Below are 15,624 nucleotides of genomic sequence, written 5' to 3'. Positions count from 1 at the left end.
GCCGACGCGCGGAGTCCGAGGGACCACACACACGCACCGGTGACAGCTTCGGCCCTTTTTGCAGATTCGGTTCCCGACGAGTCACTCAGTGAGGGGGGGGGGGGGAAATAAAAAATAAAGTAGTGGAAAAACGGTTGCACCGAGATGACTTCGGTACGTGCCTCGGCCTCCTTCCTCCGCGCTGATTTATTCCCCAGTGTCTGCGTGTCTGACTGCAGGTACCGAGTCGCGAGCGACCGAACGACGCTGTGATCGGACTGACTCCCGACTCCCGACTCATTTAAAAGATCCGTTCGCTACGAACGGATCGTTCGCGGGTCTGACGTCACTAGCCCGCACGAAATCCAACCCTCTCCCTGTTTGTTTTGTGTAGTATTTCGTAGTTTTGTGATTTTCTTTGTATCTCCTTCTTCTGCTTTTGTTGTTGATTTGTTGGTATCACTTAATAAACAGTTATATATATATATATATATATATATATATATATATATATATATATATATATATATATATGTATATGTATATATATATATATATATATATATATATATATATATATATACATATATATATATATATATACATATATACAAACTAATTAACAAATTCAATTGTCTTTACAATTAGAATTATTCTAACTCAGACACTATCCTGATAACTTAAAATCCTCAATACATGACACTTGTATTTATTTTTTAGTTTACACGATACGAAACAAGAAAACAAACATCAGAACAACAGTCACATACTCGCAGTTCCCCAAGACATGAAAAAAAAAAAGACTTCCAAAACACTTTTGTTACATAATTGCATATTATTTAGAGAGATTGAGTTGGACTGTCTGACTTTGCTTAACGTTTCACAGAACCCATTGTTCGAAATTAGTAAATATATGTAAAAAAAAAAAAATTCAGGTAAAGATAGGTTATGCCCACACTCAATGGGCGACCAAGACTTGTCAAACTTTTCTTAAGACCCTCCCCTGCTGTACCGTACATAGTTTTTCCAGTGGAAGTGACGTGAGCACGTCTCTAACCCAGTGTTTGACCGCAGGGGGTTTGAGTCGGGTAGACCCTGGCCAGTAGTGAGCCAAATGCTATAGTGTTTGCCTGTAAAGCTGTAACTCCTACTCCTTTGGGGTGCACCCCGAAGATGCCTGTGATGGGGTTGGGCTTTATAGTTTTCTTTTTTACAAAGATGTGAAAAGGCCTCAAGGATACAAGACCAGAATGTGTTACAAGCTGTGCATGACAAAAAACAGGTGAGCCCTAGTTTCTGGATACTGATGGCATCTCTGGCAATATGGGTCAACATTGGGGTATATTTTTGCTTATTTTGAATTTGAATAGTGTAAACGATGCACTATTTTCATTAAATAAGGCCATGCCTTATGTATAAAGAGGAAGTGTTGATGCGTATACTTAATTGAAGAAGAAGAATCTTTAATTGTCACACAGCACACCACACTACAACACATGCACACACACACACACACACACACACACACACACACAAACGCTTTGGATGGTGGCTGGTGAAATGAGGCCTCTGCATTTAACCCATCCTTGGCTTGTCCTTCCTCCACGGGCGCAGACAGGAGCAGTGGGCAGCATTCGTGGACGCGCCCGGGGACCTGGTGACGAGTGTCCATCGCTGGTCAGACGACGATGGGTGCATGTTTTTGGTGGGGGTCCTTACTGACGTGAGGTGGAGGAAACCCCATGTGAGCACGTGGAGAAGATGCAAACTCCACACAGAAAGGCTCCTCTTTGGGAGATAACCCACCCGGAGCACGGTGCCAACAGCGCCCCAGGCAGGAATCGAACCCAGGACCTTCTTGCTGTGAGGCAGCAGTGCAATGCACTAATACTCTCTATGATGGTATATATTCTTGAGATATCCCCCCTTACATATGGGGTTTTCTCCATAAGCCATCTATCACACTGTTTTCTGGGAGATGTGGCAATGGGTAGTGTTTCAGAGCAAAACTACGAAATTTTACGCAAATTCTCAAATGAGGTGAAGTTATCAACAAAGAGGTCATTAAAAAAGCCAGGGCCATCTCACAACTTAAGTGTTACATCTGTTTGAGATGATGGAAAGAGGGGGTTGGATGTCAGAGCTAGGTAGCCACTTGGCTGTGCATGGTCAGAATGTTTCCTTAATTGACAACAAATCCTTACAGAGCTTTTGACAATGGGGTTCGGAATGTTCCCATGTGGTCCTGAGGCTAAGGGAGCTCCGAGCAGAGAGACTGGAGAGCAAACAGTATCGGGTGCAAGTTCCATCTGGGCCATGTTTATTCTCAAATGATGAAATCCAATATGGCAATTTATAGATATTGTCTGCCCAATAATAGTGAATACAATTGGGCAAACACAACCCCCCTACTGCAATGGCCATCTCCAGGTGGGCTCTCTTTAAACATGGATTGGACTTAAAATTTGTAATAAAGCTATTTAATTGGGGGAACATTGATCTTGGCAGAAAAAAATGGGATCATTTGGAATAGATAAAAGAAAATGGGGCAGAACTGTCATTTTTACAGTGTTTACACACCCTGTTAGTGATATTGGTAGTGACGAGCAACTTGCAAGGTCGAATTTTGTGCATTCTAGAATTTATTTAATATTGTGGGTGTATACATCTTTGAATAAGTGTGTGTGATCTGAATGCCGAGGCATGTAAATGTTTCACTTTCTCGTCTAAATGGTATACCACTCTTATAAATGTTGGTGGCTAACTGGTTAATGGGGAATAGTAAACTTTTGGAAAAATTCAGTTTGTAGCCAGAAAGTTCCCTGAAATACTTCAATGTTTTCACGAGATGAGGTCGGGAGTCAGGCTGGGAAGAGACATAACAGAAAGTCTTCCGCGTATAAAGAAAATTTATGGTCCCTGCCAGCCCGTGAGATGGCAGTATGTCACATAAGAACGGTGATAAACAGCACCTCTGGCATGTACCCAGGCACTGAGGAACCTCGGAATCTTAACCCAGGAGATAAGTGACGGGCCAAATCCAAATCATTCAAGAACAATAAAAATGTATCCCCACTCAACTCGCTGAAATGCTATTTCAGCATCCCCGGAGAGCGCTTCTTCTGAATGTCGGGTTCAGTCAGCGAGATGTGTAAAGAACATTCAATAAAAGATTGCCTGCCAGGTATAAAAGCCTGTTTGGCCAGGTGCTATTCTTGCAGGGGCAGGATGTGGAGCTGGTCGTTTAATGATCGTGAGATTGCCGCTTCGGTCCCTGGTTCGTCCTGGTGGCGTGCTGAAGTGATGCTAAAATGATTTTAAATACGTAAAGCTTTGACTATGTTTGACTGGGTGCTGTATTCCCTTTATGTTCCAGCTAATGACGCGGATAGAACCTAATCTGGTAGTATTAAGTCTGAACATAATAGATTTTTGTGTTTGGGTGTGAGATCAAAGGATTAAAATGCTGAGTATTTGAGGTCAGACAATATATGTACATACATAAAAAAAATGTGGGGGCATGGACTCCACGAGACCTCTGGAGGTGTCCTGTGGTATCTGGCACCAAGACGTTAGCAGCAGATCCTTTAAGTCCTGGAAGTTGAGAGGTGGGGCCCCCATGGATCAGGCTTGTTGTTCCAGCCCAGATGCTCGATCTGATCGGAACTGAACCCTAGCCATCCACATGATGTCGAAGAAAACGTGATTCATCAGACCAGGCCACCTTCTTCCACTGCTCCATGGTCCAGTTCTGACACTCACATGCCCATTTTAGGCGCTTTCAGCAGTGGACTGGGGTCAGCATGGGCACCCTGACCGGTCTGCGGCTACGTAGCCCCATACGCAGCAAGCTGTGATGCACTGTGTGTTCTGACACCTTTCTATCATAGCAGCATTAACTTTTCAACAATTTGTGCTACAGAAGATCTTCTGTGGGATCGGAACAGACGGGCTAGACTTCACTCCCCATGCGCATCAATGAGCCCATGGGCGTCCATGACCCTGTCACCGTTTTACCGGTTGTCCTTCCTTGGACCACTCTTGGTAGGTACTAACCACTGCATACCGCGAACACCCCACAAGACCTGTCGTTTTGGAGATGCTCTGACCCAGTCCTCTAGCCGTCACAATTTGGCCCTTTCTTCACGTATGGACTGTAGGGTTCTATGGGATCTGTACACTAGCAGAGTCTTGTGCAGATTAAACGCATCCTTCAGAAGGGCTGACACAGCGTCAGGGGAACAACTTTCCGGACCCTCCGTTACTCCCACAACCTGGACATTGTTCCTCCTAGACCCTGCCTCCAAATCTTCACATTTATTCTGCAGGGACTGCAGGTTAAAAAACTTGCTTGTGTGGAGAGGCTCTGTTCCATATCGCCGACTGTGGTCCGCAGGGAAGTAAACTTGGTAGTTACGGACTTTTTGTAATCTTTTAAGTCTGCTCTGGCAGCGCGGATATCAACCCTTAACACCGCCATTTTGCTTTCCAAAACAGCCTTAAGCGCCTCCAAAAAACCACATAAATGGTGAGTAACAGTTTAACGGTCTAACTCCACGATTCCGTACTGCATCGTTCAGTCTTTCCATGTTTTCAGATATTGCCATCTAACATGTATAATGTGTTTAGAAACAAAGCACTAAATTCACTTTACAGTGACTCTAAAATGCTCAATACATGACACTTAGCAAGGAGAGATACGGTACCTGGAACAAGACATCTTATCAACAGCCCCCTCTGGCTTTTTGTTCATCTTCCCGGCGTTTTCTCACCAAACAGTTGTGGGGACTCCCTTTTTTTGTGGCTGCGTTCACACTGGAAGTAGGAACTCTGAAGTGACGTCACCCAACGCTGTTTCGGCACGGGTTCTGTGTTCCGTAGCTTTAAACCATTTAACCTCACCAGTCCACCAAAATCTGTTTCTGGGCAAATTCGAGGCAAGAAATAAGCAATCCAGTTGCTGAATAGTCACTCATATTAGATCTACCAGATGTCATTTAAAAGTTAGTTCCGGCTTTCGTAAGGCACAGGCTCTCATCGGGACACCGCACGAGGATTACGGGGCGCACGTTAATCCATTCAATTAACGTCCGGAAGTAAACCAAATGGAATAAATACATTTACAGTTAAAACAGTATCATTCAATTACACAGGGACTAACATCTGGACCAATCACCGTGCACCTACGTCACTGAAGGTTCCTCTTTTGCCGGTTAGTCCCTGCCCGGGCGCAGGAGACACAGCTACTGTAAAAAAAAATAAAATAAAAACTCACTCAAAACGGGGTTCTAAGAACTATGAACGTTCCTGGTTCCCGCAGGGCGGACATGTCAAACGGACGGCTCCTCCAAAAAGTTATCTTAGAACTACGAAAAAGTTCCCGCAGTGCGAAAAAAAACGCCTTGAGCGCGTGATGTCCCAAACAACTGTGCGCTAGCTAGTAACTAGTACATTAGCATTCGCTCAAACATCCAAATACAAATAACTCTGAAGATATTGACTTAGAGTCGTCACATTCACAACAGATAAATAAGAATTCAACCACTTTATGTTCAACACCAAATCAATGTCCTATTTACAATATACACTGGAGAACTTATTCACTGACCTACAACTAAACGCGCCCACTGATTGGGAACAAGAGTCACTCGCAGACAGAATGGCTGACCTCCACAAGAGGCGCCTCCGCGGGTCGACGGGAATACTAAGGCAATACTAAAGTAGAAGTCCATAAGTACTTGCTCTTAAAAGTACTTCAAATTATAAAAAAGTGAAATTCCTTCACTTTGATTCGATATATCTGAATATAAATCACGATACAAAGAAAAACAACAATGTGTGTTAAAAAAGGACACACACACACACACACACACACACACACACACACACACACACACACACACACACACACACACACACACACACACACACACACACACACACACACACACACACACCCCTTTAAAATGATCAGAGAATGAGTCTCTGGGAACTTCAATGGTAAATTCCCCCATTTAACAAATCTCACACAGTTGCTGTGAAGGATGTGATGGGTTGGACTGAAATAGAAGAAACATTCCACAATACCAAGTCAATGATAATAAGAGACTGAGCTTGCATTCAGATATACTCCAATTACTTAATGCTCATCATAAAAAAATAAAAAATAAAGAAAATAAATTTTCTGAACGATACCTAAAACAAAATCACCACAAAGAGAAAGACTGAAGAAGTCGCTGAAACATTGCAGGTAAAATGAAAGTAGGGGGTTTACGAAGCGCTCCAAGCCGGCGCCGGTGTCTGTTTTGGTTTTTATTTCAGGAGGAGGAAGCAGGCAACACGTGCAGCCAGACGTCGGGGCTGGACAGCGGCCTTACAGGTTCAAGTGATTATTTGTCACATACATATACATACGGTCATACATATATGCAGTGAAATGCCCTGACACCCGGTGATTACGCACAATAAGCTCTATAAATACAAAAAAAAACTCAAAATGTGCGTAATCGACACAAGGTGCTCGCGCAGGCAGCCGCAAGGGGAAGCGCCACAATTCGATATGAAGTTTTATTTAAAAATAAAATAAAAAATAAAAAAGTGGTCAACATTATTTGACAGAATTTTGAATTTGGTGATTGATTGTTATTGACGCAGTGCTCACTGGGCATTTAAAGTTGTTATGCATAGTGCAAATTCTCTCCTATTTTTCCTCATTAATGCCAATGCTCCTTGTTTTAACCAGAGATTCACTCAGGAGTTTCAGGCCCATTGAAGGAACAGGCTCCTTTGGCCATGAGATTATTTTGGAACTCCTTTGCCCCTCCCTGAGCCACTCTGGACTGAAACCGCATTATTACCTCAAATACCAATTTGAATAAGAAACAGGGCCACGTTGAACTAAAGGAGGGTGAAACGAACGAACACCTGACCGGCACGGAGCAATTGCAATGCTGCAGAATCCAGGCGTACTCGTCCTTTATTGAGTGGAATGCAATCATACAATTCAGCGAAGCAAAAATCACCAAGAAAACAAAAGAATTGACTTTGGAAAGAAATAAACTCCCATGCACGGAATTGACATAAATTAAAGCATTTCTTCGATAAATATCTGCCAATGTCAAAATGTGCCGAGCAGGAGCGCACATAGCTAATGTCAGACTACTGCCATTTTTTTATTCTATTTTTTTTTTTTTTTAGCTTAAAAAGAAAATGCGACAAAGCAAATATCTTACAAAAGAACAGAGGTCTCATATTGTTTGTTTGAAGATAATATTTACCACAATAAAATATCACTCCCAACACACACACATTCAGTAGGACCTAGGGCGGCTCCCCAAGTAGATTAGAAGATTGTCGTTATTCGTCACACGGCGCACAGGCCACAAGTGACACGGTTTTCCCGTCGGATTGGGCTACCCTTGAAGTGTTGTGATAGCAATACCGTTGGACTTTAAAAGCTGTATATATGGTTTGGCAGGGGCATTTTTTTCTGGTGTTGGGCTGGTTTTTAATCACACACCTCGCAGCCCTGCGCAGCGTGTTTAGGGAGTCCGCGGTACGAGGGGTAACCAACACACTGGGAGAACGATCTTTCCTACGCCAGATTTCAGTGCAAATTATGTCAATAAGGTAATGTAAATGTGTATAATACATTAATAAAATATATTATTATTATTATTATTATTATTATTAATAATAATAATAATAATAATAATAATAATAATAGGGCCTGACAAGTTTAACAGAGATAATGTTGAACCGTGTAGGTACCAGATGTACTCGCCTGCCAGTTCGGCTTCATGCGCCACAGCTTGTAAAAATGTATATTTTAAAAGGCTGGTTATTAGGTTTTTGCATTTATCTAGAATGTACCACAGTGTTAACAGTGTTCGCTAGAACATTATTTTTCAGCCCTGGAACTCAAACCATTTTCTGATGCCCCAAAAACATATTTAAATAATTTAATTAATATTGTTAAACGCGCAACGATAAGTTGTCTAATGGCTTGAACGAACGACTAAACGTCAACTAGGAGAATCTTTAGTTGGGGGCAGCCCTAGTAGGATCCCGGGTCGGTGTCATCTGATTGGTGATATGAGATTCCCGGTCAGGTTCAGTACCATCCGCCCTGGGTCAGCGCCACGGGTCAGAGCGGTGCCGGAGGTTGTAGTTCTGCAGTTCGATCTGGTCTTTAATCTGGTTTATCAGAATCTGAGAGAGCATGATGCCCACAAGCTGCAAAGGAAAAGGACGCACAATGCATGCACAATGGATTAACCGCTGTGCAAGAGTACACTTCAACGGTTTTGATTGAACAAAAACACGAAGTGCCGAAAACGACGAATAACGCCGTTATTTGGCTGTGACATTATGAAAGCTGAGACTTAAATACTTGATTTGAGGAGTTGCCTTGTAAATATTTGTACATTCAAACCATTATTTTCTTAGATTTTCAATAGTTTTATGGAAGGTAAAATGTGCAGCCGGCCGTCCATCCATGGTAGTTTCTATTTAGCGACACAAGATGGCGCCACTAGCATCACCACATAGGAGGAGTGACATGAGGGATGTGAATCCAGGCGGAGAGGTGTAACAGATCACAGGTCATTTTTTAGAAATCACAGACCGTAGATTGCCGCCAATTTACCAATCAGAATTGAGTATTCCAACAGTGCCGTGTAATATGTATTGGTATTTGTGGTGTGGGGCGGGGTGGTGTGGTTTGGGCAGCCACACCTGTCCTTGTTCTAGGTAATTGGGGCCCAGGACAGGTGTGGCTGCTCAAACCACACCCCCCCCGCCCCCCGTCCCCCCCACCATGGTTGTAGTTATAATTTTTGTATTTTACCTGCCGCAATAACCAAGTCAATTAATATGAGAATATCAGCAAATTTGGCCTAATAACCTTTTATTTTAAATTGCTGCTTGTACGTTTTTTGTTGGATCCACATAATCCATGTACCGTGTACTACCTGTGGTATGGCCAGTCCCAGGGCGATGCCTCCCAGCATGAACAGGTTGCTGTGGATCCAGTCGACCAGCTTGTCGATGCAGCCGTTGGTGTGGATGAAGGTTCCAGCTTGGATATAGTCCCTCTCCTGCATACCTTGGCCACACATGGTGTTGATAACTACCTGAGAGCGGACATACACAAGAAAAGCCGTTTGTGGTCAATAGAGACACACTTTAGGGACTCACAACCCCCTAAAACACCACTACGTTCGGTACTTTTGAAGGAAATTAAACATATTGCATGTACAGCTAGGGAAGCCATCGCTGGGTCCTTTACCTTTTTTTCGGTGACGTTACAACAGGAGAAGGGCACAGAACAGCGCTCCCTGCTGGGGTTGTTCCGAGTACAGTTAAAGTAGATGTTCTGCGACCAGTCAGTGTACGCCACGCCTCCGCAGCATCTGAACTTAAAGACACATGGACGATTGGAATCTTTTTTTTGGAGGTTGGAAAATTATGTTTGTATGCGTTATTATTACAAGAAGATTGAGACATTCAGGCTATGAATTAGGGCTTGGCAAACTATCATATTAGGATGTGTAGCAGCATAGCTTTTACAATACTGTCATCTTTTCCACAATACCAGAGTCACAAAATGATATTATTATTAATAATTTTCTCTTAAAAAAAAAAATTCTCCAAGAGCATTGTAATGGACTGAGAATGTAAATGAGAGGAAATTGATTATTTTGAGGATTGTTTCCATATATTACAACATATATTATGTTATCAAGTCAGGACATCAGCAAAAATCATATGTCATATGATATTTTGGCCCCAACAAGCATCTTGGAGCACGGATAAACAGTTTAGAATCCCGGTAGATCCTGATACCTCTTTCTGTCCAAAGTCAATCAGGTTCTGTAGGTCGATGTCTTCCCTGTAATGGACGATGGCGTTGTTGATTAGAGCCGTCACTCTAGTGCGGGCCTGGGTCCAATATAGGGAGTGAACACAGTTATTTAAACATTAAAAAAGCATCAGGGCGTAAAAAGGGTAAAACTTTAAAAGTGAAATATAACTCCAAAGTCACGTCTCATTAAGGGAATCGTTGAGCTTAACACCACTGTCTTGAAGTAACCAAAGAAACATGTTAGTAACTTCACACAGTTTTGTCCATATTCTATGGCAATCGCCCAAGTACTAACTACCCTCTAATAATCAGCCTATCAGCTTATCCATGGGTTTAAAAATCCGCTCCCAGCAGAGGGCGCTACTAGTCTCCTAATTCATTCCCTTTATAGAAATTCAGGATGAAAAGTTGTACCATTTCAAATCCTTTAAAGGGGACATATTATGCAAAACTCACTTTTTCAGTGCTTGTGCACATGCATTTGGGTCTCTGGGGGGCTTACGAATACACTAACTGTGAAATAAAACAACCCAGTCAGTTTATTGTGAGCTGTTGTGAGATGTCCTAAGACGAGCTGTTCAGCTTTGTGTCTCAGTACCCCATAGCATTGAGACACATTCTAATTAGAACCGCCCTCCATCTGAGTAACTCCACCCACGGGTGGAGCGCAACCGAACCCGCTTGCATCAGAGCTGAGAGCTAAGAATGGGAAGTGCTCGGTTGTTTGCTGCAGAGACCAGCACAAATCTTTTAAAAGAAGGAAGAATTACAATAATACCAACTGTCCGTGACAAAACGGCAGACGAGAGAAATGTAAGTATTTTCTGTGTGTTTCTTTCTTTCTGTGTGTCTGTGTGTCTGTGTGTCTGTGCCCACACTAGGTTGACTGTACTGTAGATCTAATTTGAGTGAAGATTCAGCAGCTGGATTGATCATTTCTTATCGCAAATTTGTTCAGAAACGACTGAAAAGGTGAAATCAGTGAAAGTTACAGAGTAAATACAACGGAACCTGGAAGCCATGCTGAAACGCTATTGGCTTACAGAACTAGGGGCCTCAAGAGGGTGGCTCCTCCCACTGAAACAGCCCGTTTTTGGACAGAGTGGATTGGACGTATGTTAGAATGGCGCAAAGGCATGATATGAGTGGTATTTTCAGCAGAAAACTTGTTAACAACATTGGTTTTGGGGACCTCAGAGACCATATATTAACTTGGTGAAAAGGAGCATAATAAATTCACCTTAAAGTGGGTCATGACACCAAATAAATTAGAGCAAATTCCACAAATACAACCATAATAATAATAAAATACGCATAAGTTGATTTTCCTAATTTTCTTACTTTATATACACATACACACACACACACACACGTATATACACACACACGATATAAGACACATATATATACACACACACACACACACACATATATGAATATAAATATATTTCACACACACACACACACACACACACACACACACACACACACACACACACACACACACACACACACTACAGTTAAAAAAAAATAATAAACTGCATTTTTTGGCACCACTATTCACTGTGTTCCTAGCTGCAGAGAAATAAACTGTACCTTGTCTGAGAAGACGAAACCCAAGACACCAGCAACCAACTGAAGCAGGAAGATCACTGTGAGGAAAATACAGAACTGAAAGAGACAGGGAAATCAAAGGAGAGAAAGAGTTAAGGTCACATCAAGTTCGTAGAGGACTATTTTAGTCGAAAGGAGAAAAAAAAAGGATTTTGTTTTGTTTTGTTTATTTGTGTTTGTTTATTCGTGTTTTATGTGCATTTAATGCAAGCACCCCCTACAATATGGTTTTATATTCAGCCACACATGAACTGAATAATTATCTGCAAAAATGTAAAAAAAAAAATGTAAAAAAGGAAAATGTACATAACTACGTAACATAAAAAATAAAAGTCTTCTTATCATCATGAGTACTTCACACATCCCTTTACATAAAGTGGTGATCCGTGAGATTATTTTGTTAAAAAGAAAGTTTAAATCCCATATTTGATACTTTATTCAACTGAAACAGATTGCCACTTAAATTTCTTACATTTAATTTGAGAATTCGGGTGAGAAAAGGGACAGAGGAGCAGGACCACCTACCGTCTGCAGGAGGCAGATGTTCTCTCGGAGGGAACCCACGCAGCCACAGAAGGTGATGAAGAACATGAGAACGCCCACCACCATCAGCATTACGGCGGGGTCCACCGACAAGCTGGCCATGGCCGCCTCTGGGCAGCGGAGAAAAAAAGAAAAGGCGGAACAACAACAAAAAAATAAAAATAAAAATGATAAGAACCAAAGAATTAGCAATCATTTGTAGCCTTGAACCGTCTCCCCATTGTGTCTTCTTCAATGACACACACTGCGGCTGTTCGGTCACCGCTCCGCCGCTGCAAAACATTCCTGGTGAACAAACACTTTGTGGGAGCACAAAGAGGACCGCCGACACTCGATACGGCGGGCTCCCCCAGCCGAATGTGAGCCCGGACTGTATTCCATCCGTGGGAGATCCCTCACCTGTGTGCTTCATCGTGCGGGCGTACACCCCGATCAACACCATCACTAGGGAGATCACCTGCAGGGGGGCCAAGGAGGAAGAAGAAGAAGAAGAATAAGAGCCATTATTAACTTCTCTGTGAAGAGGGAGAGGCAGCCTTTTTTTTTTTTTTTTAAACAAAGCTTATCAGTGAAAGTTCTTGGAGACGGAGCGCAGGACGGTGTTTGCGCGTATGAGTCACAGCGATATACCCGCAAGTTCCCTCGTCGCTGAAATACACGAACGAGGCATTTTGAACGGCTCGATCTAGGAACTAGTTCATGGGAAAGCCGGTTGTTGGCGTCAGGGATCGGTTTTGAACCACTGAACCGCAGGACCACACGCGCGTCCGAAAGCAGCCCTGCTTTGTTGCCACCAAACCAAACCTCAGGCCATTGGTAGTTGTACCTCTCCCCACCCAAAAGAAGCACCCTGGACACCCATCATGAGGGGGGATACTCGCAATAGAAGCAATTCAACAATACTCTCTTGTCCCCAAATTAAAATGTATCTCGGTCACACACGCACACGCACACACACACACACACACACACACACACACACACACACACACACACACACACACACACACAGTCTTCTCGCTCCCTGCGCAATCGCTTTCAGAGAAAAACCACAAAACAGAGCAGGAAATGAAAACTATTCATTTTTGTCCGATATATGTAATCAGATATGGCGCAACGACGGAGTGCATGTACCGCACTCTGATTCGGCATCTTTTTGTCACACCAGATCCAAAATGTCCGGCCCTTGCGACGCACGACGGTACGCAGCAAGGTTGTCAAGGGGACACGAATTGGGCCGAATCTTAGACCGAATCACACTTTGAATCCGGACTAACCGAAATGGCCTTTCTCAGCGATCGGGTTTGAGTCTCAGACTCCCAAGTCTGTCTTTCCGAGAGCCTAACGTGGCCCCGAGGCGACGAGAAGTGGCGAGACATTCCGGGAAAGGGCGGCAACAGGTTTTGACACGATCGCGTTTGTCCAAGGCCTGGAAGAAAGAAAGAAAAAAAAAAAAAAAAAAACACGCTCGCCACCCTGACGCACCGTGAGGCGGCCCGGCAGACGTCAGAGCTGGATAGCACCTAAAAAATAAATAAATACATAAATAATACTAAAGAAAATGAGTCTGAACACGAAATAGGCGCCATCTAAACCTTAGGGCTTCAGGGCCGCTTTGGGGTTGTGATGAGGATAGGCAGCGTCCCGTTCATGTGCGGGGTTCAATTCCGAAGCACATCACGTGAAGCTCAATCTTTGGGTGGGAGCCAAAAACACTGCAACCTTTAAACTCTCTGTTCCCGTTTTCTTTTGTTTTCATAATTTCCCCCTTTCACGCCAACGGAAAGGCACCTTTCGAACCGAATAACCGCAACCGCCGGGAAACACCCAAAACACAAGGCAAAGTTCTGTTTCACAGCATTTTAAACCCACAACAATAGTTCTTCAATCTGCAGGAATAGAGGCACGCTCTTAAAAAGGCTTAAAGTCATAAATCTCCTTAGAGCAGAGTATGTTCATGGTCCCCGAGCGCCTGCCACCAGGGAACCGAAATGAGCAGATTAACATTTTAACTGTATTGGCTTGCAAAAAAACACTCTGGTAAATTCTCAAAAGCACCCTTATAAATTATAACAGTTTATCACATTAAGTGAATGACGTTGTTCCAGGACCTGAGCTTCTTGAAGGTAGAGAAGACACAGCCTGACAAAGTCTTTATCGGGGTTGATTTATGCATTAATTAACAAGAATAATGAATCATAAAGTCACTTCCTACTGTTTTTTTATTTTACTACAGTGATTATTAACCTTTTACATCAACGACCCTCAATTAGATACGCATTAGGCCATGGACCTCATTTAATGAGAGGTTGTCTCTGGGACACAAATCGGAGAAGATTTTTTTTATCGTTAGACGTGGCTGAAGAAGAAATAGAATAATGTTGAAGTTTAACTTTTGCTGGGGACCCTTCGGGGCCTCTTGAGCGACCCCTGTGCGGTCCCCGGACCCCACGTTGAGAACTCCTGGTCTAGTACGGTCAATCTGTTCAATTTACCATGAATAGTAAACAGAGACACCTGACCATGTATGCCAGGGCCAATGAGCTGCAAGGACACGGAACTTTCGTTTTTGTTTAAAAAAACAAAAACAAAACAACAACAACAACAACAACCCCAAACCAACAAACAAAACGAACAAAAAAAAAAAAAAAAAAATCGAAGTTGATAAGCAACTAGGGTGCGAGGCGAGAATGTTTGACAAATGAATGATTAACACGCAAACACGACCGTGTATGTTCTCAACAGCACGGGCCGAAAGTGAGATCGCCGGCACTCACCCAAAATATCAAGTTGAATAAAAACAGAAAGTACTTGACAACCGGACTGATGAAGGAGAAATCCTCGTCGTTCGCAGGTGCGCCTCTTCCTCTTCGCCCCATGGCTGCCAAATGTCTTTCACCAGAACCCTGCTTTTATGTTAAACCATTGTGTTAAATCATTGTGTGGGGGGGAAAAAGAGGGAGACAACTATGTCGTCCACCCCCCGCCGAAGCCTGAGGAGGGTGCAGCCGATCTTGCTCAAGAAACAGCGGATGCGTGTAGTTCGAGTGCGCGGCAGCGGCGGCAGAGACCTGGGCGTGTCGCTCCTCACTCAGCCTCAAGCTGCAGAGACGCGCTCGGTTGTTTTTTTTTTGGAAACGCTCTAACTGAGACTCTGAGACCCCACCATAAAATGTCTTCTTCTTCTTCTAATTCTTCTTCTTCTTCTTCTTCTTTTTCTATTTCTTTTTCTTCTTCTTCTTCTTCTTCTTCTTCTTCTTCTTCTTCTTCTTCTTATTCTTATTATTATTACTATTAATAATAATAATAATAATAATAATAATAATAATAATAATAATAATAATAATAACAACAGCAATAGTAACATATATGAATCACAATTATTATATCAATAGAAATACAATTGTTATATATTTAGAATTATATGTTTATGTTATATGCATAACGTGTAATATAACAACACCTATATTATATCTAAATTATATTTGTTTTCTTTGTTATGCTGTTTTCTTATTCACTTAATGTTATTGAATTGAGAGTCCGAATATAAATAAAATATGTCTGATTTAGTCTATCTCGTTTTTTTTTCTCTCCAAAATCTTTAAAGCTATCAAACAACAACA

At 42.5% G+C, this 15,624-nt stretch overlaps 1 protein-coding gene across 1 annotated transcript; it reads right to left on the bottom strand.

The window, feature by feature from the left end:
- Nucleotides 1-7,009: 7,009 nt before the first annotated feature.
- tspan33a (tetraspanin 33a) lies at nt 7,010-14,994 on the bottom strand. Its single transcript, XM_080022810.1, has 8 exons — nt 14,779-14,994; nt 12,401-12,458; nt 11,984-12,111; nt 11,441-11,515; nt 9,826-9,921; nt 9,269-9,397; nt 8,952-9,113; nt 7,010-8,214 (listed from the first exon to the last, which is right to left on the bottom strand). The coding sequence occupies exons 1-8, from the start codon at nt 14,878-14,880 to the stop codon at nt 8,113-8,115; spliced, it is 852 nt and encodes a 283-aa protein (XP_079878936.1). The 5' UTR covers nt 14,881-14,994; the 3' UTR covers nt 7,010-8,112.
- Nucleotides 14,995-15,624: the final 630 nt, after the last annotated feature.

The sequence above is a fragment of the Zeus faber genome, assembly GCF_960531495.2.
Source record: "Zeus faber genome assembly, chromosome: 21".
Lineage (NCBI taxonomy): Eukaryota > Metazoa > Chordata > Actinopteri > Zeiformes > Zeidae > Zeus > Zeus faber.
This window is presented reverse-complemented; position numbering and strand designations above follow the sequence as displayed.

Coding starts and splice junctions, on each gene's coding strand:
- tspan33a (XM_080022810.1), bottom strand. CDS start 14,880: ATGGGGCGAAGAGGAAGAGGCGCACCTGCGAACGACGAGGATTTCTCC. Junction 12,459..14,778: donor TATTCAACTTGATATTTTGG/GTGAGTGCCGGC, acceptor GCCCCCCTGCAG/GTGATCTCCCTAGTGATGGT. Junction 12,112..12,400: donor CCGCACGATGAAGCACACAG/GTGAGGGATCTC, acceptor TCCGCTGCCCAG/AGGCGGCCATGGCCAGCTTG.